At 43.8% G+C, this 26,784-nt stretch overlaps 2 protein-coding genes across 3 annotated transcripts; both read right to left on the reverse strand.

Annotated features, from left to right (window-relative positions):
- Positions 1 to 533: 533 nt before the first annotated feature.
- LOC309699517 (tripartite motif-containing protein 16-like) lies at positions 534 to 2,508 on the reverse strand. Its single transcript, XM_082522580.1, has one exon. The coding sequence runs from the start codon at positions 2,403 to 2,405 to the stop codon at positions 717 to 719; it is 1,689 nt and encodes a 562-aa protein (XP_082378706.1). The 5' UTR covers positions 2,406 to 2,508; the 3' UTR covers positions 534 to 716.
- A 5,029-nt stretch (positions 2,509 to 7,537) lies between these two features.
- LOC309699674 (uncharacterized protein) lies at positions 7,538 to 26,573 on the reverse strand. Of its 2 annotated transcripts, none has more exons than XM_082522795.1 (7): positions 26,467 to 26,573; positions 13,454 to 13,635; positions 13,034 to 13,259; positions 12,860 to 12,926; positions 12,309 to 12,452; positions 11,367 to 11,516; positions 7,538 to 10,542 (listed from the first exon to the last, which is right to left on the reverse strand). In XM_082522795.1, the coding sequence occupies exons 2-7, from the start codon at positions 13,585 to 13,587 to the stop codon at positions 10,409 to 10,411; spliced, it is 855 nt and encodes a 284-aa protein (XP_082378921.1). In that variant the 5' UTR covers positions 13,588 to 13,635; positions 26,467 to 26,573; the 3' UTR covers positions 7,538 to 10,408. The 2 variants fall into 2 exon arrangements, with proteins under 2 accessions (XP_082378921.1, XP_082378920.1); XM_082522794.1 differs by lacking the exon at positions 26,467 to 26,573 and adding an exon at positions 24,774 to 24,968.
- Between the last annotated feature and the right edge of the window lie 211 nt (positions 26,574 to 26,784).

A 26,784-nucleotide genomic window follows, 5' to 3' on the forward strand; every position in this document is an offset into this window, starting at 1 on the left:
TTAAAGCAGACGTGTGTCCAAACCTCCTCCACTAACACATCCGTTTCTATGGTGCTGTCATCAGCTCGAGGCACAGCTGCACCTTTACTAACTCCATCAGGCACATTTAAGTCACTACAATCTTTTCATAATCCCCCATCATTCAAGAGTCAGGTATCTCTGAAGGTTTCCAGAGTACTTTTTCACACACATCCAAGTCATGTAGTTGCAGTACCTCGACCGCAGCATTGTCCAACTCATTCTGAGTCGCTTGTCTGATGGATCCTGTGTTCTGCTGTTTTAACCAGTCCAGCTGGTGCTGGAGGACCGAACACTGGTGATGGACTGCACTGTGCTGAGACAGATTTTGTGTTATAGGCTTCATGTTATGGACGCACAGTGTGAGCACTCAGGTCGCATCAGAGCATCGGGCCGTATAGTGTGAGACCTGCATCGTGACCTACAAACTTCTAACCCCTGTGATTCACTCATACAGAGTCAAACATGCTGAATATGAAGAGTAGTATCATTTAAACTCACATGATTATCAGCCATAAGAACAAATTCAGATTTATATTGATGTAAGGTATATAAATGTAAGTACAGTTTGAATCAGTGCAATATTATTTTCACACATCAATGGACCACTGAACTTCTCAGCTTCTAAAATGTAAAGCCTCATTTAGAAACTACACAAGTACATATAATGGTCAGGGATCAACATGAACCTGTCTTCTCTATTTGACTTTAATCAACTCTGCAGTGGCTCCAGGTCCATAAAGATAAAGTCCATAAAGATAAACTCCAGCATAGAGCGGCTGAGTGAATGTGGTCTGGACTCTGTGGAGGAGAGTCATGGTTTCAGAGACGCTGTAGAAAGACAGAATACCTGCTCTGTGATCCAGGTACACTCCTACTCTGGAGGGCCGAGGACCTGAGAGGTCAGTTTGGACATTGTTGTGCAGAAATATATATCTGTTTATGTTACAATATAATGCCCAAGATTTGTTATTGAATCCAAATCCACATTCATAGCCCAACCCTGCTCTGCTGATATTCTTGTATGCGACTGCTACACGAACTCCTTCTCCTCCCCACTCCACCTCCCAGTAACAACGTCCAGTCAGACTCTCTCTACTCAGGACCTGAAAAAATACAGTGAATCTGTCTGGATGATCAGAATAAGACTGTTCTTGTTTCATAAATGTTACTTTTCTGTTCCCCTCAGATAATAACAGACGTCTGTTTGCTGTGTTTGGATCCAGTGTGATTTCATGTGAATATTTTAAGAATCCAGCTCTGGTCTTTGGCTCTGCTGGTGACAGTAAAACATCCATTTCAGCGACTGTCAGTGAGATGTTTGTCCATTCCTCTCTCAGAATGTCCTGTAGTTTATCTCTGGTCTCTGACACAGCTGCTGTCACATCCTCAAAGTAGCTCAGAGGACGAATATTGATGCTGGATGAGTGTGTAGACTCACTGAGTGCTGACAGTGAGGGGTAGTTGTGTAGAAACTGGTTGTGATCCTCTGTGTGTGAGAGCTGCTCCAGCTCGCCGTCTTTCCTCTTCAGCTCAGCGATCTCCTGCTCCAGCTTCTCCTGAAGCTCTTTGATTCGACTCACTTCAGTTTCCTGCTGGGATCTGACCTGCTGCTTCACATCAGAGCTTCTTTTCTGGAGGAGACGGATCAGCTCAGTGAACATCTTCTCACTGTCCTCCACTGCTTTATCAGCAGAGCCATTGATGGCCTCCACCTCCTGTTGAAGCAGCTTCACATCTTTCTCTCGCTCCTGGATTCTCTGCTGGATGTTTAGTCGTCTCACCTCGAGCTCCTTCTGCTTCTCAGTCCTTTCTGCTGCAGCTGGGACTGTTTCATGGCCTTTATGTTCATCCACTGTGCAGAGATAACAGATACTCTGCTGATCAGTACGACAGAAAATCTTCATCACCTCATCATGACGAGAGCAGATGTTGTCCTGGAGCTTCTTGGAGGGGGCCACCAGCTTGTGTTTCTTTAATGGAGCTACATCATAGTGAGGTTGGAGGTGTTTCTCACAGTAAGAGGCTGGACAAGATAAACAGGACTTGATGGCTTTCAGCTTCCTCCCAGTGCAAACATCACAGGCCACATCTTCAGGTCCAGCATAGCAGTGATCAGCTGGAGCAGCTTGGAGTCCAGTCTTCTTCAGCTGCTCCACTAAAGCTGCTAACATGGTGTTTTTCTCCAGGACAGGCCTCGGTGTGAACGTCTTCCTGCACTGAGGGCAGCTGTGGATTCCCTTCCTGTCCTCTTCATCCCAGAAACCTTTAATACAGTTCCTGCAGTAGCTGTGTCCACAGGGAATAGTCACCGGATCCTTCAGTAGATCCAAACAGATGGAACAAGAGAAGGTTTCTCGGTCCAGCTGAACTCCTTTCTGCGCCATTTCTCCTCTCAGTGTCAGTGACTGTGTGAGTTTCACTTCCTTATAACTGAAACTAGTCTGATCTCTGATCTCAACAACATGTTTCTGCAGTGAATGGAGCCTGTCAGCTCTTACATGTCACCACATGTTGGTTACACCCATCTTCAAAGTGCAGATCTGAAGGGGAGGGAACGAGGAAACACGTGGACAGAGAGGAGGTGCTGTGTTTAAGCAGGAAGAAGAGGGAGGTTATCAGGCTGTGCTTCACTCCAGGAAGAGGAGCAGTTAGAGAGTGAAACTGTGTGTTTAACCATTTTTTATTTACTGCTTCTTCTATATAAATAATTTTTAAAAATCCAGCTTTAATGAACACTGGACAGAAACGTCTCATGTAACAATAACCGTCAGAACAGCAGAGGCTGCTGACCTAATCAAAGCATATGTGGAGAGCAGGGTTAGGTTAGCAGACATATGCTGGTTGCTTTTATTTATTTATTTATTGCTTTTATAGGCAGTAATCGATGTTGCTGTAACAGGATGAGAACTAGATAAATGCCACTGCATTGCTTTGAACAGTCAGCAGAGTCTGCACATATAATTACAGATATTCCTGCAAAAAGTTAATTACTCAAAAGAATCTTGCATTTTAGTTTTGCATTTATAACAGCTGCTGCAACAGAAATAACCATGTTCTTTACATTAAAATAGCAACAAACCTTTCTGGAACAACTTTCAAGGTTCATGGCGAAGACAAAGATCTAATGACATGAAGACTCCAGTGAAACTTAAAGTATTAGGAACCAGTTTTAATGCGTGACCAACACATTTCCCCCTGTGGCCTTCACCAGGGTCATTGCTAAATACCCTTGTGATTGTGAAAAGACTACTGGTCAAGTCAAAAAGGAGTGTATGGTAAAATGACCAATGACCATGTGACAAGATCAAGCAAGCATTTTTCTGATGTGTTCACCGCTCAATGGTTTGTTGTCATATTGAACAAAATATTAGGTTCTCTTTGTATATTACACTCAGGCATCAGGAAAGAGTGGTAACTAGTTCATAGTTTTTAGCTAATGACATGTCAATCACAAGACATTGCTCAGAAAACGTGCAGATTCTCAGCTAGATCCACCTTCCACTCTTTACTTACAGTTTCACAACAGCAAACAAACACACAAATAAGTTGAAGTAATTGTTTCCTGTATGACTTCACTGGTCTCGCATCAGTAAGGACTTTTGCTCCTTGTTGCTTGAGTTCATTGAGGTGGTGAGCATACATTTATCCCCAGACATGTCCATGTACACAAACATTAAACAACTTCTTTCTGACTTGTTTCACACTTTTGCACCACTTCAGAGGAATCCCCTTAACCTCAAATCACTGTTTTCTTAAGGTATGACTTACCTTCACAGCTGTGTGGATTACGCATCATGTCACAGAAGGTCCACAAGCATAGATGCACGTGTGTGTTCATGTCTGTAAGCTATTATTGTTTCATCTCACTGAAAGCACAAATGCCATCCTCTCTCTCTCTATTTTTATATGAGGATGGGGTGGACAAAATAACAGGAACACCTCACAACAGTGATGGCGCTGAGTTGCAAAGCTGCCTGAGCTGCATTAGAGACTGCGCTGGTGTTATTCACCTATAACGTGCTACAGTTCGTGCTTCCCTGTGTGTGTCGCTTACAAGAAGGTCAACAAACACACCGCAGTGCTGCAGGAAGAACATACATAATCAATCAGCCCTCAGTGCAAGCTACAAAAATAAAATATGGGACACACACACACACACACACACACACACACACACACACACACACACACACACACACAGCAGCCTGCTCTGATATCTATAGCTTCCTATTAAAAGAGAATGTGTGTGTGTGTGTGTGTGTGTGTGTGTGTGTGTGTGTGTGTGTGTGTGTGTGTGTGTGTGTGTGTGTGAGGGATTAAAACACCTAATAAAGTCAGGGAAAAGCTCTCAGACTCGCAGACAGTAAAACTCAACATCAAAACATCCGGCTGGGACTCATTAAACTGTGAGGGTTTGTAGGAAATGCAGCGCGCGCGCGCGCGCGCGCACACACACACACACACACACACACACAGTCATGTTTTCATATCCTTCCCTAGATGTTTATCCTAACACTAGCCCAGTGCTTCCCAAAAACGGTGCCGTGGCACACAGGTGTGCCGTAGAAGATTATCTGGTTTCACCTGATTAGTACTCCAAGTGACCGCAGTGAGTAACAGGCAGAACAATTACATTCTCTTCCACTAGAGGGCGGTACAACCACCTGTTCTAATTAAGTTGGTTGTCAAACAGAAGAAGATATTACATAATAGTCATGCTGTCAGAACACAGCACGTAATAGCAATAGATAAATATTTGAAGAGAAAAAGCAGTCAGTCTGGGTCCTGGAGAAAATTCCAGCCCACATGAAGGCCGTCATGAGTGATGGTCAGAAGAAAGCAAAAAAGGTATACTGGGGACAAACTGAGCCTATTTTACTAAGATAAATGATCAAAATGCTTTTTGAGACATTTTTGTTTGGTGGTGCGCTGTTTGATTTTTCTAATGTGAAATATGTGCTGTGGCTTCAAAAGGTTGGGAAACACTGGTCTAACCTATTCTGTGCCCATAAGGGCTGTTGGTCCCCACAAGTATGGTAAACTTCCAATTCTTGGTCCCCACACAGGTATGTAAACATGGTACACACACACACACTTTTTCCTAGGGGTACATGTGTGTGCATTTAGCCGTATTACTATTTTAGTGGGGACGTTTCTATGTTGTCACCCTTTGGGGACAGAAAAACAGGCCCCTGTAATATAAATCATTAAATCATAGGATGGAGTCTGAGTTTAACTCTGTCTTTTAGTAGATCTCCAACTTTAATTTGTCATGTAAATATCACAGAATTCAGTCTTAAGGCGACTAATTAGTTGCTTTAATTATCTGGATACAAATTATAGCACTATGTTGGGCTGGTGTTCTGACTCCAGAGTGGATAAGCAGAAGATGGATAGATGACTTCTTCAGTCTCAGCTGAAGCCTCCACGGCTTTTCATTTGCTTTCTTTTATTTACCTTTTCCTTACTTTGCATCCTATTCTGTTTTATGACCTCTTTGTCCTTATTTACTTTATTTTTCCTCTTTTGTTTCTTTTTATCCTTCACATTAATGTACTTTTGTTTCTTCATCTTATTCCACTTTCCTTTGTCTTCGGTGTTTCCATCATTCCTGCTTCCACCTTCATTTACTTAGCTTGTCTTCATGTGTTTTTCTCTTTGCTTTATTTCCTTCCTCACTTGTCCTTCCCTATATTTCATTTGTTTCTCCTCTTTGAATTGTTTTTCTTTCCTTCATCTTTCTTTTGTATCCTAATCAATGTTTTCCTTCCTTCCATTTCTGCCTCTTCTGTTTCCTCTTCCCCTCTGCCACTTTCTTCCCTTCATTTCCTTCGTCTTTTCTTCTTTCCCATCTTTGGTCTTTCTGGTTCATTTTTTTCACTCTTCAGCTGTTTTTGCTCTCTTTGCTTGGGATTTTGCAGTCGTCTGCCTGTTGTTGTGTCGGCTGGCGGTACGTTATCAGGCTACTACAAACACACATCAAACTCTACACACACTTTCACGCTGCACCTTTCATTTCCAGCAGGTTGTAAAAATAGAAAGCCTATAAAATCTGATTCTTTCATGTCGGAGCATTAGGCAGGAAGAAAACCATCCACATGTGCAGAGCACTGATGAGCAGCAGCACGGACCTGCTGCACAGCTTAGATTTAATTCATTAGTTTTATCAATGAAGCTCAGAGAAAAGGAAAAGAAACACCTACATGCTTCAGTTTTCCTCGTACGGGGTGTTGCAGCCAGTTCTGGTTGCATAATATTATCTGCTCTCCTACAAACTCCCACATACTGAAGCAGAAAGCTCGGTGCGAGGCTCAGACAGGAGATGTGTGGGAAGACAGAGATTCAAAGTCAGAGTTCGTCTCATCCTGGTTGAGAATAAATAAGCTTCCTTTAAACGGATTTTGAGTGTAGTAGAGTCTACTCCAAGACGCTGCTAAAATAAACTCGACTCATTAAAGTCTGGGTTTCCGCTGCTTTAATGAAGCGCAGTTTCTACATTCCTCCACGGAGATCAGATTCAGTCTCGTACCAGTGAAGTTGGTCCGAAAAACCTCAAGCTGACGTTAGAGCTCGCTACATTACCAAGTTCAACGTGGCTTTACGTTCACTTCCATCTGTCAGTCTCTTCTCCTTCCTTTCTCATATTTTTCCTTTTACTCTCTTCTTTCATCTTTTCCTTCCTCCTTTTTCCCTCCTCTTCCATTTTTCCTTCCTTTTCCCTCTCCCATTTTTTCCCTTCCTACCTTCCTCCATACCTCCTCCCCAATCTTTTCCTTCCTCCTTTCCTTCTCTCCCTCCTCTCCTTGTCCCCCTTCTAGCCAGTTTCTTTTCCTCTTGTTGAATATGAGCGTTTGCAGTAAACAAACATTAAAATGACCAAGGAAGGAAGGAAGAGAACGATGTGTGCTTGTCAGCATTCAGCTCACCTGTAAATTTCAAGTGACGACTTCATTGAGGTCGTATGAGCCATTCTTTTACTTTGGTAAACCAGAGTTTACCTCAAAGCAGCTCTGTGTACACGGCATTTGGCCGTCTTTGTGAGGACATTCATCAACATCAGTGGGTTTCCCCGTGTATTTAGGAAGTACTACTAAGTGCTTAACTAAAACTCTGACCACAGCCTCATTTAAAGTGGTTTTTGTTTTTGTTTTTTAAATTATTTGGTTTCAGTGGCAGACACCTTCAGCTCACTCATGTTTGGACATTTGGTGCTCTCCTCTTTATGATCAGCTGCAGGTGAAACGTTTAGAGGACATCTGTAAATTGCAGACACATAACCTGCAGTGTTAATACAACACAGGTGTGCATCAAGAGTGAAATCCAACTACCATAAAACTGAGTTACAAATTCTTCTGGGTCACTTTGGTTTGAGTTTTTCATAATAAAAGTCAAAGGAGCTGTAAGAAAAGCAGCAGAAAACTCCCATCACATTTCAAAAGCAATGTTTAAAACACAAAAGACAAGCAGTCAGCACTTTATAAAACTCATCTTTATTGATTCAGAGTCATCCCTCCATCTTCGACAATATTTTCTCTGCTGTGTTCTTATAAAAAGCTGAATATGTACATCCTCTTGTATTTACATTATTTTACATGATTACATCGTCAGAGAGCCTCACACCTGCAAAAAGGTCAACTCTCCTGCCTGAAACGTATCACCTGTTGTCAGGGGAAATGAACAATAGAGCAACTTGCTCGTGGGTTGTTGCCTGGCAACAGCAGCTTATCGGATTAATATCGGTAAAGAGGAATTGTTTTTAATTATTTATCTTATTTTTCTAAATATTTCACAAGCTTAGAAAAACATGCGGAGTGACCCCATGTGCTGCGGCAGGGGGTGGGGAAAAACACAAATTAAAAAAGTAATGGAACATATAATGTAGTGCAATGCAAGTTTCTAATGTGAAGTCGTGACGAAAGTACAAACTAATAACAATAAAGTCGATGCACGTCAAAGAGTTTTTGTGCACTTTACATAAACACACAGTCTGAGGAAAGTTTAACAACAAAAACTGTAGCTAACACTAGGCTGCTAAACATCTCCTCATCAATCAGCTTAGTCCTGCACAAGAAGGTGAGAGGGAAAAATGATACAAAATACAGGGTGGAAAAATGTCCTAAAAAATATACACAAACCACTGATCAGACTTAATGCTGATTATCTGATAAATCATAGAAAGACATCAAAAGGTGGCTGGAAAACATAATGTGGAGAGCAGACTCAGAGCATAAATGTGGCTCTTTAAAACCTGCTTTGTTCTCTAATGAGAAACAAAACAGGTTTTATTTTATGTCTGTAATATGACTTAAAGTAAAAGCACATAATTACTTAGGTATAAAAATATTTTATCCATGGAGGCAGAAAATGTTCACCGAGGTCATGTGAAGTGTTCAAGGGTCGTTTTCACTTTTCTCTTCTTTATTTTAAAAACTGTGTTAATGCTAATGTTAGCAGCTATGTGTAAAGGCAGGAGAGGCCCCAGTCATTCAGGTCTTAGAGAGTGGTGTGCGATTCCGTGGCAACTACTGGTCGCTATGGAAAAATGTGTATTCCCAGACTCGTTGGAGAGTAGTTTCTAGCAACTGCCTGTAGTTTGCAAGGAAGGCGTCGCCTTGTCTGCAAACATCACCAACTATGCAGCTGTTAAACTGAGAAGCACAACACAAACTGGAAACAGAGATAGTTCACCTTCGAAATAAAAGTTGAACCTTTTGAAATGTACGTAGTAAGAAGCAAATTTTCTGTTTTGTGTTGGGGAGCAGTTGGCTAGTGTTTGCAGACAAGTTGGCAACTTCCAAGCAAACTACGGGTGACCACAACAATTTGCTAGCAACACAGTCACAAGGTGGTGCAGCTCAGCCTTCGTGATCAATTTCACAACAGGTAAGTGGTTCATAACCTCTGCACAGCTGAATGAATGACAGGTGTGCAGAAGGAAGAAAAATGATACATATAATAAAATAGTACCTAGCAGCAGTCAGCAATCACTTAGCAACCAGTCAGGGGAATATGCAATTTCCCCTAGCAACCAGAGGTTTCCATAGTATCAACAACTGCTCTCTAAGCCTGCGTGACCGAAGCCTAAGCTTTTAAAACATTCAAGACTCTCTCATTAATACTGAGCAGAAAAAAGGCCTCTCTCACACACAGAATGAGTTTAACAGCAACAATAACTCCGTACTTACAAAAGCTCGTGTGTGCAGCCCCCACCCCCTCCAGCCCTGACGAAGAGTAAATAACCACAACCCTGAAACTGAAGGCGCTAAATGGAAGTCAGCCACCTTTTGAACTGTTAACTCCTGTGCTTTCCCCACTTTAATACTTCAGTGTCTCAACAGAAACAGGCTAATGCCAGAGCTGAGCAGCAGCCACCCCTTTGAAAATGTTTAGGTTTTTGGCAGAAAGTTGTTGCACTACAAGTAAAACTGCGGCATAAATCATTTGGACATGTGCGTCTGCGAGTGATTTAGCGTGCAGTAAACCAGAGTAATCGCCTTTCTCTCTTTAAAAATAATGTTTCTGTAAAGCTTGACAAAGTTTCCAGTGTTACAACCACTGCAGATGTGAGGCTCTGCCTGTGGCCAACATGTTTCGAGGGTTTAGTCTTCCCTCTTTTTAATGATGGGAAAAGAAGCTTTAATTCCCGAATTTCACCGTTTCCAACGAATCCCAAGCACCAAGCATGTAACTCTGCCGCAGGATCAAAACACGCTGTTTAGAGGCAACAGAGATGAAGAATTTGGCTCAGCTGCTGAGAATAAATGTGAAACAATGTGATGGTTTAAAAAAAATACTGACTAAATGTGAGGTTTGGTTTATATGCTGTGACATCGCTCATCGCTGTTGCCTCTAAAAGTTGCCCGTGTCTCTCCAGCTGCCAAGATTTGGTACATTTGCATTGGTTAAACAGCATCTTTGACCTCCTTGTTGGTTCAGCAGCAAAACAAACAAACAAACAAACAAACAAACAAAAACAAATTGTTTGCCCTCGTTCTTCCTCTCATTGGATACATTCAAGAAATCCAACACTTCTCTTACAAGCCGTCCTCTCTGGGCCATTTTGATTGAAATAAATGCACTTGTTTGTCCATTTACATCCATGTTTTTTGTCCTTGTGGATTTATCAGTCACACTGTTTGAATTATCCACACTGGGTTCATCCACCCGCCTCTGCCAGCCAATCAGGGACGAGCTGTAACATTCACATCTATCAGTTTGACTGACGAGAAGAGTCGGATCCAGTCAGGACTTTGGTCAAAAAAGTCAAAGTGTGATGAGTTTCTGTTACTTTTCTTTAAAAAAAATGAAATAAAATAGCCGACCCCCAAATCCTTTAAAAAAAAAAAAAATCTGGGCTTTAACCGCGTTTGATGATGTCACTTCCTCCTCAGTCCGTCTCTTTCTTATTTTCGTCCAGGTCAAAGTCCAGCACGAGAAGTTTGGTCTCCTCAGTGCCGTTTCTGCTGCCGGCGGCGCACACCAGGCGAGTGTCGGACGCTCTGATTCGCCACACGACTCCACCTGGATCAAAGACGTGATTGGTTTAGCCACAGACATGTGATAACAGGTGAGGACATAAATAAAGTTCAGGTACGTATATTTATTCTTAATATTTAATAACACAGTGAATACTGCATCTACCTGCACCATTACAGTTCATTTAGCGTCTTTTCTACTGAAATGTGAATGTATTTAATCTGTTTGTTAGTTCCACATTAAAATGTTGACACTACAAAAAAACCACATAATATATAATTGAGTCAGTTACTAAAAAATATCTTCTTTGTATCATTTTATATGATGATGAAGTTGAGAATTTATTCATTTTTAATTTGTATATTTTTTGGACTGGGAAACACCGGTTGCTATAGAAACGTGTACTTTCTGACAAGACTGGGTGAAACTGGTTCCAAAGAGGTATATGAGCTACACCGAACACCACACTGTGACTGATTTAGTTGCTAGCAGACCACCACGGTAACCTGTAATCTGCATGGAAGGCAAACCACTCACCAATCACGAGTGAAATTGTGAAAAGTGCAGTGCGAATGGGATACAGGCTGCTTGCTTACAAATTAAACGTTGTGCTGTCATGCACGTTTCCAGCTGTGCAGGATGGAAAAAGTGACTGACTGCCTTCAAAGTGAAAGAAACCCCTGTGTTTCCACTTTGTGCATTTTCAAACTTTCACTACAATTCAGTGAATGGCAATCACAGCAGCCTTCTAGCAAAAACAAACAAACAGAAAAGCAAGCACCACATACCTCTTTGCAAATGAATTGACTCAGTAACAGCCAGAAAAATACATTTTTCCCTAGCGACCTAAGATGGCGCGAACTCCTCACCTGATCCTCGGCTCTGCAGCGCCACCACGTCCCGCAGCCAAGCTCCGGTCCGCAGGTCCCACAGTTTGACCGTCCCATCGTCAGAGCTGGACAGGACCAAGCCACGACAGAACTGCAGGCACGTCACCGCCGACTGGTGCTTGTTGGGACCTGAAAAGTACGCATCATTACACCGTGACCCTTGACCTCAACCAGTTGTCTCTACATGAGCAGCCTTTCTTCTCAGCGGTATCACTTTATGCATCCTTTCTTATATGAGCGTCAGCATGTGCATCTTGATATAAAACCTGATTTCACTGAGTTGTAAATTCTCATATTGAATCATTTCCTCCTTCTTTGGCTCTAAAATATTTGCTGCTTAAAATATTTCCTGCTGGACAGATTTCCAAAAAGAAAAAAAGAGAGAAATTACATGGACATTTACAGTCCCAGAAAATAAAGTTCAATACCACTGGCAGCGAGTCCAATTTTTCATCCAGTCACCAAAAACCCTTGAAACCACTCACATTCCCTTTAGCTGTACTTTCTGGCTAAATCCATGTGGCTCGAATTGCCCGCACATGTGAGCTGAACAGATGAAAAGCAAACGCTGTGAAATCCACAACCATAAAAGACTAAACAGGCCGTCACAGACTTTGCATGAAAGTATCCTCAGAACACCAACAAACACCCTGTGGTTTGTTTTATTTCTCACGAGTCTGACCACAGATCAGGTTCACTTTCTGCCTCAGACCTTAACATGATTATTCACGTCATCTCAGAGCCTTTACAATGCCCCCTGTTTCCTCACTTCCTCCCAGCGGGTTGCGGACTTTTGAGTCAGCCTGTTTTATTGCCGAGTCAGCGATCTGGCGCAGAAGTTCCACGGCGACCCTCACCTTCAAGCTGCTCTCATTGTTTAAGCGGACAGATTCCCTCTAAGGGACGTTACCAGCTTCTCACCTTGCAGCGTGTGGAGACACTGTCCTGTCCGGATGTCCCACACTCGCACCGTGGAGTCGGCATTCCCGGAAACCAGGATGTTGTCTCGAAGCTCCATGCCGCTGGTCAGCGATTGGTGGCCCGTCAGCGTGTGGACACACCCACCTGAACAAGAGACACTCGTTTAGCTTAGACTGGCACCCATGCGTTTCATTTTTATATGATTACAGCAGGTTACCACCAACAGGGGGCGCACTGAGCATCACTGTATTTATTCTGTTTAAATTAGATAAAAGTGAAAAGAGGTGATTGCAGCAGCTTTCTGCATTATTTGCCACAAACCATTAAAAATCAACCATATTTGTTTTTTTTCTTCATTTATCACAGAGAAAGAGGCGGCCGTGTTTCAGTTATGTTCCTGTGCGTTATATGTAAAGCAAAATAAATCTATAGTAATAATGATAAACACAGCCCGTCATCCAGAGTTACTGCCCCCTAGTGTCTGAATACAGAAATAAACTCATTAAATAACTCAAGGTTCACAGTGAGAAAACAGAGTCCGTGAGGTCTACCTGTCTCTGGGTCCCACACTTTGATTGAAGTGTCCAACGAGCCGCTCACCACGAACACGCCGTCAAACTGCAGAGAGGGGTGGGAGAGGTGGAGTCAAAACCAAAAGAAGGAGCTCAAAGATGCTAAACCGCCTCATGTAGAGCTCAGTTTAAAGACTCCTGCTCTGTGTTTACCTGCAGCGAGTACACTCTGTTGGTGTGTCCCTGCAGCGTGTGCAGGCACACCTCTGTCTCGGGGTCCCACACCTTCACCATGTAGTCGTAGCCGCCCGACACCACGCGGCGCCCGTCGTACTGAACGCAGCGCACCGCCGCCAAGTGGCCAGTCAGGACGCGCTCACAGCGGCCAGTCGACACGTCCCACACGCGCAGCGTGGTGTCCCGAGAGCCCGACACCACCCTGAGAAAAAGAGAGAGAGAGAGAGGCATTACATCGCTGCAGTGACAGCCAATCAGGTCAAGGTGAACCAGAGGTGTGTGTTTGTATCTCTGTTAAAGCTGCGCTGACCCAGTTCTATGAGTTCATGTGTAACATTAATTTGTGTGTGTGTGTGTGTGTGTGTGTGTGTGTGTGTGTGTGTGTGAGTCTGTTACCGGTTGCCGTTGAGATGCATGCAGCGCACGGTGGACGTGTGTCCGTAAAGCGTGTGCACGCACTCGCCGCTTTCGGCGTCCCACACGCGCAGCGTCCGGTCTGTGGAGCCGCTGATCACCGTGGTAGCCGCCATCTGACTGCACCACACCCCACCGGTGTGACCCGTCAATGTCCGCAGACACTGAGGGAGAACAAAAGAGGGATACATGATGATTAAACAGTGTTATGATTGAATTTAAACTTTGCTTTTAATTTAAATGATAAAACGCATGAAAACATTCAGACTGAAGACCAGTGATTACAGATAAAGTTGCATTTTTACTGCACTTTAAGCTCAAATATTAGAGTTTGCATTTGGAACAGTCGAGGTCGAAGAAAAGCCAACACGTTCTTCCTCATTCACTGAAGATAAAGGAATAAAGAAATAACCTGGTGCTCTAGGCCAATGAAAGCTGTTATTCTGGGTTTTTCCTGCTTGGATCAAATTAATTAAACGCAATCAAAGCCTGCAGTTTGCACAAACACAGCGAACATTAAACGTCTCTCTCATTGTTTGCGAACGCGTGTGAGTCAATATTTATTCCACTTTCATGGACAGCCTTGAGAGACAAACGCAGTTTCACCTTGAGGGTGTTGTAGCGATAGTTGCCATGGTAACAGTGGCAAAACTTTGCCTTGGCTACTGTTGCGGACACGGAGGAAGACACTGCGGGCGTCGACACGAGCGCTCGCTGTTACTACCCGCAGACTAAAACATCGTGAGGGTGTGTGTGTTTTTCTTTCTGCAGGGAACAAAATGACTTCACACACACACACACACACACACACACACACACACACACACACACACACACACACACACACACACACACACACACAGACAGGCAGGTCTAGGCGGATGAGCGAGCAGGTGTGGCGGATTAAAGAATGTTTAACCGAAACCAGATGAACGACCTGAGTCTGCGACTGTTACTGTGGTTTACAGTGCGGCAAAAAAGTATTTAGTCAGCCACCGATTGTGCAAGTTCCCCCACCTAAAATGATGACAGAGGTCAGTAATTTGCACCAGAGGTACACTTCAGCTGTGAGAGACAGAATGTGAAAAAAAAATCCATGAATTCACATGGTAGGATTTGTAAAGAATTTATTGGTAAATCAGGGTGGAAAATAAGTATTTGGTCAATAACAAAAATACAACACAATACTTTGTAACATAACCTTTGTTGGCAATAACAGAGGTCAAACGTTTACTATAGGTCTTTACCAGGTTTGCACACACAGTAGCTGGTATTTTGGCCCATTCCTCCATGCAGATCTTCTAGAGAGCAGTGATGTTTTGGGGACACGGACTTTCAACTCCCGCCACAGATTTTCTATGGGGTTGAGGTCTGGAGACTGGCTAGGCCACTCCAGGACTTTCAAATGCTTCTTACGGAGCCACTCCTTTGTTGCCCGGGCGGTGTGTTTTGGATCATTGTCATGTTGGAAGACCCAGCCTCGTTTCATCTTCAAAGTTCGCACTGATGGAAGGAGGTTTTGGCTCAAAATCTCACGATACATGGCCCCATTCATTCTGTCCTTAACACGGATCAGTCGTCCTGTCCCCTTGGTAGAAAAACAGCCCCATAGCATGATGTTTCCACCCCCATGCTTCACAGTAGGTATGGTGTTCTTGGGATGCAACTCAGCATTCTTCGTCCTCCAAACACGACGAGTTGAGTTTATACCAAAAAGTTCTACTTTGGTTTCATCTGACCACATGACATTCTCCCAATCCTCTGCTGTATCATCCACGTGCTCTCTGGCAAACTTCAGACGGGCCTGGACATGCACTGGCTTCAGCAGCGGAACACGTCTGGCACTGCGGGATTTGATTCCCTGCCGTTGTAGTGTGTTACTGATGGTGACCTTTGTTACTTTGGTCCCAGCTCTCTGCAGGTCATTCACCAGGTCCCCCCGTGTGGTTCTGGGATCTTTGCTCACCGTTCTCATGATCATTTTGACCCCACGGGATGAGATCTTGTGTGGAGCCCCAGATCGTGGGAGATTATCAGTGGTCTTGTATGTCTTCCATTTTCTGATGATTGCTCCCACAGTTGATTTTTTCACACCAAGCTGCTTGCCTATTGTAGATTCACTCTTCCCAGTCTGGTGCAGGTCTACAATACTTTTCCTGGTGTCCTTCGAAAGCTCTTTGGTCTTGGCCATGGCGGAGTTTGGAGTCTGACTGTTTGAGGCTGTGGACAGGTGTCTTTTATACAGATGATGAGTTCAAACAGGTGCCATTCATACAGGTAACAAGTGGGGGACAGAAAAGCGTCTTACAGAAGACGTTACAGGTCTGTGAGAGCCAGAGATTTTCCATGTTTGAGGTGACCAAATACTTATTTTCCACCCTAATTTACGAATAAATTCTTTACAAATCCTACCATGTGAATTCATGGATTTTTTTTTCACATTCTGTCTCTCACAGTTGAAGTGTACCTCTGGTGCAAATTACTGACCTCTGTCATCATTTTAACCCTCCTGCCATCCTTTAAAAAACTCACACCCATTACCCTAGGGACCATTCTCAGCCACGCCCAAAAACGCTATAAAAAGACCATATATCCATATTTTATTCCACTTTGTTAGGATGCCTGGGTCGTCGACCCAGGGTTTTTGGAGTTTATGATATTATTTATACTTTCTAGTTTTTGGTTTCTTTGAGTTCTGTCTTATGGCTTATGTCTCTGTCTTCTTTAGTTGCTCTGTCTCCCCTATCACCTGCATCCCCTTGTCTAGTTCGCGTCTATGTGTATCCTAAGTTCCTATTTCCCCGTGTTCAGTCAGTGTTTGTGTCTGCCCTGTTCCCACGTCTCTGTTCCCTTTGTTATAGTGCCTGCCCGTGAGTCTGTGTTATGTTTCCTGTTTTACTTTGAAAGTCCATGTCTGATGTTAATGTGTCTGGTTTTGCTTCCCCTTGTCTCGTTAGGCCTGATTTGCCCCAGCTGTGTTTCCCTCCTGTTACCCATTCCCTGATTGTTCCCTCTGTGTATTTAAGCCCTGTGTTTCTTAGTGTCTGTGTCGCGATCTACCGTTTATTTTGCTGTGTGTTTTGCCTGTCCACCGGTGTAAGTTTATTTTGAGTTTTTTCCCCGTTATGTCATGTTTGCGTTCAGCATTAAAGCTGTTTTGGTTTAAGTTCTGTCTCCGGAGTCTGCACCTTGGGTCCTATTCCTGTCTGCACACAGCCTCACCTAACAGAAGATCGCGACCAGAACATGGACCCTGCAGACTCTTTTTCCTTTGAGTTCAATGGCGAGATGGAGCGGCTGGTGCGCCTGCTCGACCGCATCGCCCAGTCCCCGGATTTAAGGACCATGGCAGTGGGGCTGAGCGCGGTGGAGGCCATCATTCGGCATAATCCCCAGCTTAGCCAGTTCGCTAAGGACACTGAGTTGGGGAACACCATAACTGCCTGGAGAGAGCAGGTCAGGGCTAGTGAGCTTGCTCTCTCCCTCACTACATCTTCCCCACCGCTGCCGCAGAACAACGCACACTCTGCTTCATCGCCACTGCAGGCTTCCTCCCCTTCCTCACGCCAGCTGGGACCTTGTTCGCCTGTCCGTTCGCCTGCCTTTTTCCTGGCGGCTGTGTGGTCGGAGGATGAGGAGGAGGTCTCCGTTTCTCCACCGGTTCCTGTTCCCTCGTCTAAAAGGAAGCGACGCCACCGTCGCTCCTCTCCTCGGTCATCCGTTCAGCCTCCTGTCTCCGCTGGAGGGTCCGAGGAACCGCTTCAGCCACCTGTCTCCGCTGGAGGGTCCGAGGAATCGCTTCAGCCGTCTCTTCCCGCTGGAGGGCCCGAGGAATCACTTCAGCCGTCTCTTCCCGCTGGAGGGCCCGAGGAATCGCTTCAGCCACCTGTCTCCGCTGGAGGGTCCGAGGAACCGCTTCAGCCGTCTCTTCCTGCTGGAGGGTCCGAGGAACCGCTTCAGCCACCTGTCTCCGCTGGAGGGTCCGAGGAACCGCTTCAGACACCTGACTCCGCTGGAGGGTCCGAGGAACCGCTTCAGCCACCTGTCTCCGCTGGAGGGCCCGAGGAACCGCTTCAGCCACCTGTCTCCGCTGGAGGGTCCGAGGAACCGCTTCAGCCACCTGTCTCCGCTGGAGGGTCCGAGGAATCGCTTCAGGAGCCCGTTCAGCCTTCTGCCACGTCAGCTGGAGGGCCCGAGGAGCCCGTCCAGCCGCCATTAGCCTCTGCCTCGGCTCCGCCTGGTCCGGCCTCGGCCTCTGCAGCTCCGCCTGGTCCGGCCTCGGCCTCTGCAGCTCCGCCTGGTCCGGCCTCGGCCTCTGCAGCTCCGCCTGGTCCAGCCTCCGAGTGTTCAGCTCCGTCTGCTCCTGAGGTCTCCCTACTGTCTGTTCCTGCCCGGCCTGCACATCCTGTCCGGCCTGCTCGTCCTGTCCGGCCTGCTCGTCCTGCACGTCCTGCTCGGCCTGCACGGCCTGCTCGTCCTGTCCGGCCTGCTCGTCCTGCACGTTCTGTCCGGCCGATGACTGGACGTCGTTGCCGTCATGGTCAGCCCTCTGAACTACGCCGCCGTCATGGACGGCCCCCTGAACTACTCTGCCACCAGTGCCTCCGGGCCGCCCCCCTGAACTGCCCGGGATTGGACTATCGTGCTGTCAGCCTCTGGGCCGGCCCCCCTGAACTTTTTTTTGAGACTATTGCCTGGGCCTCTGCGCCTTTCGTGAGCTCTTTTGTTTGTTTGCTTTTGGACTTTGCCTGGGCCTTGGTGTTGTTGTTTTGGACTTTGTTTCTGTGTTTTGTTCTGTTGCTTTCCGGGCTCCAGTGTTTGCACTGTTTTTTGTTTTGTTGTTTCTGGCTCCTTGTTTGGTTTGGTTCGAGCCCTCCATCCTGTTTCCCCCGCCGCCCACCCTGGTTGGGTTGTTTTTGTTTTTGATGTTTTGGTTTGGGCTGTCTGGAAGCCAGCCCTTAAGGGGGGGGTACTGTTAGGATGCCTGGGTCGTCGACCCAGGGTTTTTGGAGTTTATGATATTATTTATACTTTCTAGTTTTTGGTTTCTTTGAGTTCTGTCTTATGGCTTATGTCTCTGTCTTCTTTAGTTGCTCTGTCTCCCCTATCACCTGCATCCCCTTGTCTAGTTCGCGTCTATGTGTATCCTAAGTTCCTATTTCCCCGTGTTCAGTCAGTGTTTGTGTCTGCCCTGTTCCCACGTCTCTGTTCCCTTTGTTATAGTGCCTGCCCGTGAGTCTGTGTTATGTTTCCTGTTTTACTTTAACATCAGACATGGACTTTCAATGTGTCTGGTTTTGCTTCCCCTTGTCTCGTTAGGCCTGATTTGCCCCAGCTGTGTTTCCCTCCTGTTACCCATTCCCTGATTGTTCCCTCTGTGTATTTAAGCCCTGTGTTTCTTAGTGTCTGTGTCGCGATCTACCGTTTATTTTGCTGTGTGTTTTGCCTGTCCATCGGTGTAAGTTTATTTTGAGTTTTTTCCCGTTATGTCATGTTTGCGTTCAGCATTAAAGCTGTTTTGGTTTAAGTTCTGTCTCCGGAGTCTGCACCTTGGGTCCTATTCCTGTCTGCACACAGCCTCACCTAACACACTTTAAATTAGCCAACCTTGTAAAACTACTTCTCCCTGAAATATTCATGTACAGTTTTTATTATATTTTCGTTGTTTTAACCCTTCAAATCCCAGTGTTATTACATGAGTGCCCTGTGTTATAAGCCCCAAAAAACAAAACTAAATATTTCCACAAAAAACCAGTTGAAGTAATATGTGATTGTCATTATAAGTAGGCCTTTAGATGGACCAAAGATTGGCACCAACATACATTTTGACCTGCCATTATTTTTTTTGCATTTTTTTTTTTTGCAATTTAAAAATTAAAACTTCAAGGCCCTGAGTCTTCATTGACATCCAAGAAAAGAAGAAAAAATAAAATCATATAATGATAATTTGGGGATGAAAAATAGCATTTATAATGGAAGTCAATGGGCAGAAAATGGTCCCCAGGGTGATGGGTGTGGGGATTTTTGCTGCTCAGCCATTTTAGGCTGATTTAAGGAATTCACACTGGAATATTAACATTGACAGGTAAAAACTATCCTGTGGCAAGTTTGGTTATATTCCACTGAACACAGTGGAAATGGCAGCCATTTAACACATAGCAGTGGCACAAAAAGGTCCCAAGAAGGCAGGAAGGTTAAGTGGGGGAACTTGCACAATCGGTGGCTGACTAAATACTTTTTTGCCCCACTGTATATAGTACACTCAAAGTATCCCACAATGCCTCACTGCGAGTAATGTACAACCAAGGGTCACTATCCTCGCATTGTATCCCATCATGCATTGTTGCTGGAGTAAGAGGCGCTGGTTGGTTTACAGGACAGAATTTCATGAATGACAGGAATTCTTCAAACCCTGAACGCAAACACACACTGGAGCTTCATCAGAGTGTGTGATTGTGTTCCTGTTATGACACGGGTCAGCAGAGATGAGCTTCCTCTGAAGGGTGACCGGTCTCTCCCTTAGAGGCGGGGTAGAGACTCGTGAAACGAGACATGGTAAACGGCACCTCACGACAGAGTTAATGTCAAACTGTGGCTCTACCGCCTGAGCCACATGTAGAGCAGCTCATGTGTGAATGTCAGACACAAAGCACTCTGGCGTAGAGAAAAACGCCTGTTGCATGGAGAGCTTTGAGTGCTGCATAAGAACCAGACCATTTATCATTTTCCAAAATGACGTCACATGTGCTGTCGTGAGCCGCCGCAGTCCTGCATGTCTCACATTTTACAACTTTGTGTGTTTTGATGCTGCAGCTCGGTTAAAGACGTGAGTGCACCATCGTGTGGGTTTAACTGCAGTTTTAACAATGCACCAGGAGCTCACACATTACACAGACGGACATGCGGCAACAGTGTGAAAAAGATGAAACTTTGTGGAAAATGCTCAAATTCTCATGATGTGGAGGTTTGTCTGAGTGGCGACACCCGTCGGTCTGCAGAATGCTGCTGCGGCTAACAGCAGTGATAAATGGATGTGACTGTGTGACGTCACCGTGCCATGCAGTGTCCCACGCAGCGGGTTTGCTGAGGCTTAACTCTTTCCACCTTTGATGCTTACAAGGATTTCGTTTGTTTCTCTTTTCTGAACCGAGTAGTTTCTGTCATACTTCATAACAACAGGTGAGCGTGGTCGCTGCCTACACAGCTGTCCTCGGAAAAAAAAACAGAACCTGTTCGTCCGTGTAGATTCTTGGTCATAAGGTCACAGTAGTCTAACGAGCTTAAAAAGAAGGCGACAGGACTTCTGGAAGCTTTTCAAATTTATGTACAGGTGACAGAAGTCATCATTAAGGGTACAAGGGAGTTGGTCTAATACCATCTTAAGGGGAAAAGAGTTGAGGAGCTCGGTTACTCAAGGGCGTCCTCCACACTGACAGGAACCCTGAGGTGGTTCAGGATGGGGTGTGGATGCCTCCTGGGCACCTCGTTAGGAGGACACAAGCTCTCAGCTGGCTTGGGAACACAGCGTCACCAGAGCAAAGAGGACGGAGGAGGTGAAGGAATCACAACAGTCTGCTAGTGTTTTAAGCCCGAAACATGTTCAGGATTGTTCTTCTGGTATTACTCTCCTTTTCTTAAAGTGGACTTTCCTTATAAAACAAGATGAGCAAACAGTAAAAACACTGAAACCAGGAAATCAAGAGCACAAGATTGAAGCAAACTGGTATTACATGAGCCCGGCCTTAGTTTAACTTCAGCTGAAATCTCTTCAGCACAATCTAAGATGTCTTTGGCATCCTGCTCATGGTTACTTTTGGAGGGTTTTAAACTATTTTAGAAGGACCTGCAGGGACCCATAAAACTGTTATTTGGTGTAAAACAACGTCCTCTTGCAGAACATTTTGCAGAGTTAAATTAAGATGATCAGTTGCAGCACGGACGTGCACTTGCAATCAGACAGCTTCTTGGCTTCTGCAGAGAGGGCTGCACTTTATGTCAACATTACATTATCCTCGTCTTGGTGCAGCGGGTAGACCGAGAATCTGCAACAATGGCAAAAGCTTAGCTGGCTTAAGATGAGTCCGGGCATCTTTTCTCTGAGGACAAAGGAGGGATTTATATTCCAGCAATGTTCCCTGTTTATTTAAGGAGCTTTTCATGGTCTGAAATAAGGTAAACGAGAGCCTGTCACCTTTCTGAATGCACTCTGATTGCATATTGTGTGTTTAACAGTCTGCAGGTGTTAAACAGGAAGGTTTACAAAAACACGCCAACAGAAACAGACACTTTCTCTACACCTTTAACACAAAAGTGAGTATTCAAACAGAGATGCCTCGGGTGGTGTATGTCTGTGTCTGTACACAAATAGCTTCCCAGCGACACACCCCGACTGACACGACTGTTCCGCCTGTGTTTAGTCCGTTTAGCCACTCTGAGCTTCTCACTGTCCTATTAGGTCACGCTGGCCTACATATTAAAATCTTATTCAGGTCAAATCTGAAGCTGAGTGCAGCTCGCACGCAGGAGCGTCCCATTATTTCATGATAATGTCTTTTACTGACGATTCTCAAGGTCACCTTGATTAAACACTCGATAGCTTCAAATTTAAACCCAAACATATTTGAGCTCTGATTCTTTGAAATTAGAGCTTGAAATGTGGTAAACATATGTTTGACTTCCAGACGATTAAGCCCACAGACTGACAGTTTCCTCTCGTCGCACCCCGATGTTCACATTTCCAGGCTGAAGTGAAATTTGTCCATGAACTCGAGCACCTGCTGTGGACTCGAAAGTCCTTCTAGAAGCAAGTCTAGCAACTCAGCAGCCATTCTGGATCAAATCCAGGGAGTTACTCATTCCTCTGTATGAAAACATGTGAATGAGCGCCCGGTTGCTAACTTGATCTACAGGTAACTCACTTCCTCCTGATGACAGCCTCCTACACAAGTACCTGCCCAGGACAAAAGATTCACTCATTCATCTTTCGCTCAACCAGCCACACCTGCATCTACCTGCAGCTCTTCCATGTGCTTTGCTCACCAGTCTGAAGGCGCTCGTAGGAGCGTTTCACTCTTTAGTCTGAACTGGTTTCACATGTTTATGTCAGACACAAAAGCACTCCACATCACTCTCCTCACATCCTGTAGAGCAGGGATGTCACATTATAGTGTTTCTGTTAGTTTTTAACAGATTAAAGATAAACATCGCCTTCCTGTATTCCCCTGATGGAGGTGCAGACACCAAGTTGGCTCCTGAAGCAAAACCCTTCATTTCTCGTCCCAGTTCAATTATCGGTCCAAATCATACCACTCTGACTCCAAAGAAGGAAACATTGAGATCTGATAATGGTGTGCAACAGCATTATCAGATCTCAATAATAATGCTGCCCATAATGATGGGCAGACACCACCCTCACTGATGCACATCCAGTCATTTTGTTGTTTAAGGGGGATTGAAACAGTTTCAGGTCAGACAAGAGCTTCACAGGTTACTTCTAGCAGACGTGTTTCAGGGTATGAAGATATAAATCCTTGTTCTTGCTCGATGAACTTGGGCTCATGGATTATGCAATATTTAGATCATCTTTACAGAAGATTTCATGGCAGTTTCTTAATCTTAATTTTGTTAAAGTCTATATGGTTTGTTTATTTTTAGGTTGGTGCTAAATCATTTATCTGATAGGCTTTATTGTGAAGTACTACAAAATAAAAGTCATATTTGTACCGAATTTGACTTGCAAAAATAAAAGTCACTGAAGAGGATGTTTTACTGTCACCACCAGAGCCAAAGACCAGAGCTGGATTCTTAAAATATTCAAGTGAAATCACACTGGATCCAAACACAGCAAACACACATCTGTTATTATCTGAGGGGAACAGAAAAGCTATGTATACCAAAGAAGAACAATCCTATTCTGATCATCCAGACAGATTTACTGGATGGCTTCAGATCCTGAGTAAAGAGAGTCTGACTAGACGTTATTACTGGGAGGTGGAGTGGAGAGGAAAAGGAGTTGAAGTAGCAGTCACATACAAGAATATCCGAAGAGTAGGAAAATCAGACGTGTTTTTTTGGATTCAATCAAAAATCGTGGTCACTGAAGTGTTATATCAACAAATATGAATTTTGGCACAACAAAGTCCCAACTGTCCTCTCAGGTCCTCGGTCCTCCAGAGTAGGAGTGTACCTGGATCACAGAGCAGGTATTCTGTCTTTCTACAGCGTCTCTAAAACCATGACTCTCCTCCACAGAGTCCAGACCACATTCACTCAGCCGCTCTATGCTGGACTTGATTTTTTGGATCATGAAGATACTGCAGAGTTCATTACACTGAAATAGACAGAAGCCACTGATGGACAATTGGTTAAAATGTGTGTTTTATTTTCCACTTTTTTTTGTCTACATCATTGTTGAGATGGGAGTTGCTGAGAGCTCACAGTTGTGCTGTTTTTACTTTGCACGGAGATCACCTGTCAGTCACACTGAATAGCTGTTCCTTTGACCTTTTGTTATCCGTTTTCTATATTTTCCTAACATTACGTTTATATGCCATTTAAATGTTGTTCTTGTACTAATTAAATGTTAAATATATCAAAAAGAAGTCAAAGTGGCACCAAAAAGTTATTTCCTGTTTTCTTTTAATAAAGCGCACACCCTTATCCCTAATGACCATTTTGTGCCACGCCCCAAAAACTGCTATAAAAACATTATATATTCATATTTTTTTCCACTTTAAATTAGCCAATCTTTTAAAACTACTTCTCCCTGAAATATTTATATAAAGTTTTAAATATATTTTAATTATTTATTTATTTTTAATCGTAGTTTAATTACATGAGCGCCCTGTTTTTTTAGCCCCAAAAAACAAAAAAACTAAATATTTTCAAAAAAAACCATTTGAAGTAATATTTGATTGTTATTATAATTAGGCCTTCAGATGGACCAAAGATTGGCACCAACATTCATTTTGACCTGCCATTATTTTTTTTTGCAGGAGCACATTAAAAAATGCATGCCTAAGGACAATTCCCCAAAAAGTGCAATAAAAATATTAAATATTAATTTTTTTTCACTTTAAATTGGTCAGTCTTTTAAAACTACTTCTCCCTGAAATATTCATATAAAGTTTTAATTATATTTTCGTTGTTTTAACCCTTTAAATCCCAGTTGTATTACATGAGCGCCCTGTTTTTCAGCCCCAAAAAACAGAAAAACTAAATATTTTTAAAAAAAAAACATTTGAAGTAAAATTTTATTGTTATTATAATTAGGCCTTTAGATGGACAAAAGATTGACACCAACATTCATTTCGATCCATTTTTAATTTTTTTTGCAGAAGCCAAAAATGGTCTCCAGGCGGCGCTGCTGCTCCAGCTCCCCGGGGAGGAGTGCCTCTGCCGCGGGTGTGTCTCGCGCAGCGCCGGGGCATATGGTTCGGTTTCCGTGTCTGCAGCACACACTTCCGCTACCACGTGAAAACAAATACGTCATTTCCTGTTGATTTAAAAAAAAAAGCGCCATCAAACGATCCTAAGGGAAGGAAATGGTCCAGCCCGGTCAGCGGGCCAAGCTCCCGCTGCATGCGGGGAATGAGTGTGCCTTTTCCCGCGAGTGTGTCTCGAGCAGGCCGCTGGAAAGGGGTATTTCCGAGCAGGCGTCAAATGTGAAACAAGGGCGCCACCTGGTGGACAAATAAAAAAATTACAACTCTAAGGCCTCTAGTACAAAACGAAACCTAAGCTGGATTCATGACGATCCCTTTGACCGTAATTTTTTAGCCGTGAAAAATAGCGTTTATAATGGAAGTCAACGGGCACAAAATGACCACTAGGGGTATGGGTGTGGGGATTTTTGCTGCTCAGCCATTTTAGGCTGATTTAAGAAATTAACACTGAAATATTAAATCGGACAGAAAAAAAACTATCCTTTAACAAGTTTGGTTATATTCCACTGAACACAGTGGAAATGGCAGCCATTTAACACATGTAAGTGGCAACAAATGGCCCCAAGAAGGCAGGAAGGTTCAGTAAATTCAGAAGGTCATATTCATAATAAAAAATAACCTCAGTTTGTAAATGTCAAAACAATAAAAGTATTGTTTTGGGAGAATAAACTCACAGATCAAATGTTAGATACTGAAACATTATTTCAGTCCTTCCAAGATACAGAGTTATAATAAAAATTTGCCAGTTATCTGTCCTGAGTCTGACCGCTCTTACATCTGTGTTCTTCATTAACGTCTTGTCTTCAGGCTTATAATTTGGCCGGTTTCTCTTAAATATTTGTGAACTAAAGACAGCTTCAACCCTCTGTGTGTTGACCGCACTGCATTTTCTTGTTAGTAATAGCAACACCATTGTAACGACAGAAATACTAATTAGTTAGATTACTAGTTACTGAAAAACATTTATCGCCATTATTCCCATTTGTGCGAATTTACAAAACATTATGTAAAGATTGCTGGTATTTTTGTGCCCTTAAAAAGTGGAAATAATGATGAGAGCTGAATGAATGATAGTGACACGCAGATCTCGTTTTCACTCGTCTGTATTGAGTGTTACAAAAACAACACAACCCAAACCATATTCTCTCTGCATGGATACACTCAGTCTCAGGACCACAGTTTCCAAACTAAGTTGCCCTGTTTTAACTTATGAGAGTATTTAGACGGTGCACAACTTGAACTGTAACATAAGGTAAATACATCTTTTTAACTCACATATGTTAGCTGACACATTCGCTGACTTTCAACAGTAATGAAATAATACTTTATGCGCTGTATATGTCTTTCAGTAGTTAACTTAAATACAGATAGTGGCAGAAAAACTGTCATTCAATAAGGCGGGACACCAGTGAAAGCTAGCTTAAACAGCAACGGAGTTCACCTGAAACTTCTCAGCAAAAACTGTCCACAAGTCACCTCTTTCCTTACAATAAACAATGATGGTGGGCTAATAGTCAACTGTAATACACAGAGTTCTGTGCGTGCAGTTACCTTAAACAGGGGAAACGAGGAGAGATGAATGATGATACTGACACAAAGCGCTGGCTTTCACTCGTCTGTACAGAGTGAAGGACAAGAGGCGCGAATCCCTCTAGTGGAGCCCTGAGGAATTACCAATGGATCGATGCACAATCAATCGAGGACATTGTTCCTTCTCGAAAATTGAAAGATATTTCACGCACTGTTATTTATAGAAGGCTTCACACTGTTCCTGCTAACCATAAATATTGTTCCTAAAGTTTTATCCAACTGTAGACAGATTTCTAAACTCCCTTTTACTTAAGTCCTGTTGAAACTTGTATTAGAAAA

The sequence above is a fragment of the Aulonocara stuartgranti genome (genome assembly GCF_965226115.1).
Source record: "Aulonocara stuartgranti genome assembly, chromosome: 3".
Lineage (NCBI taxonomy): Eukaryota > Metazoa > Chordata > Actinopteri > Cichliformes > Cichlidae > Aulonocara > Aulonocara stuartgranti.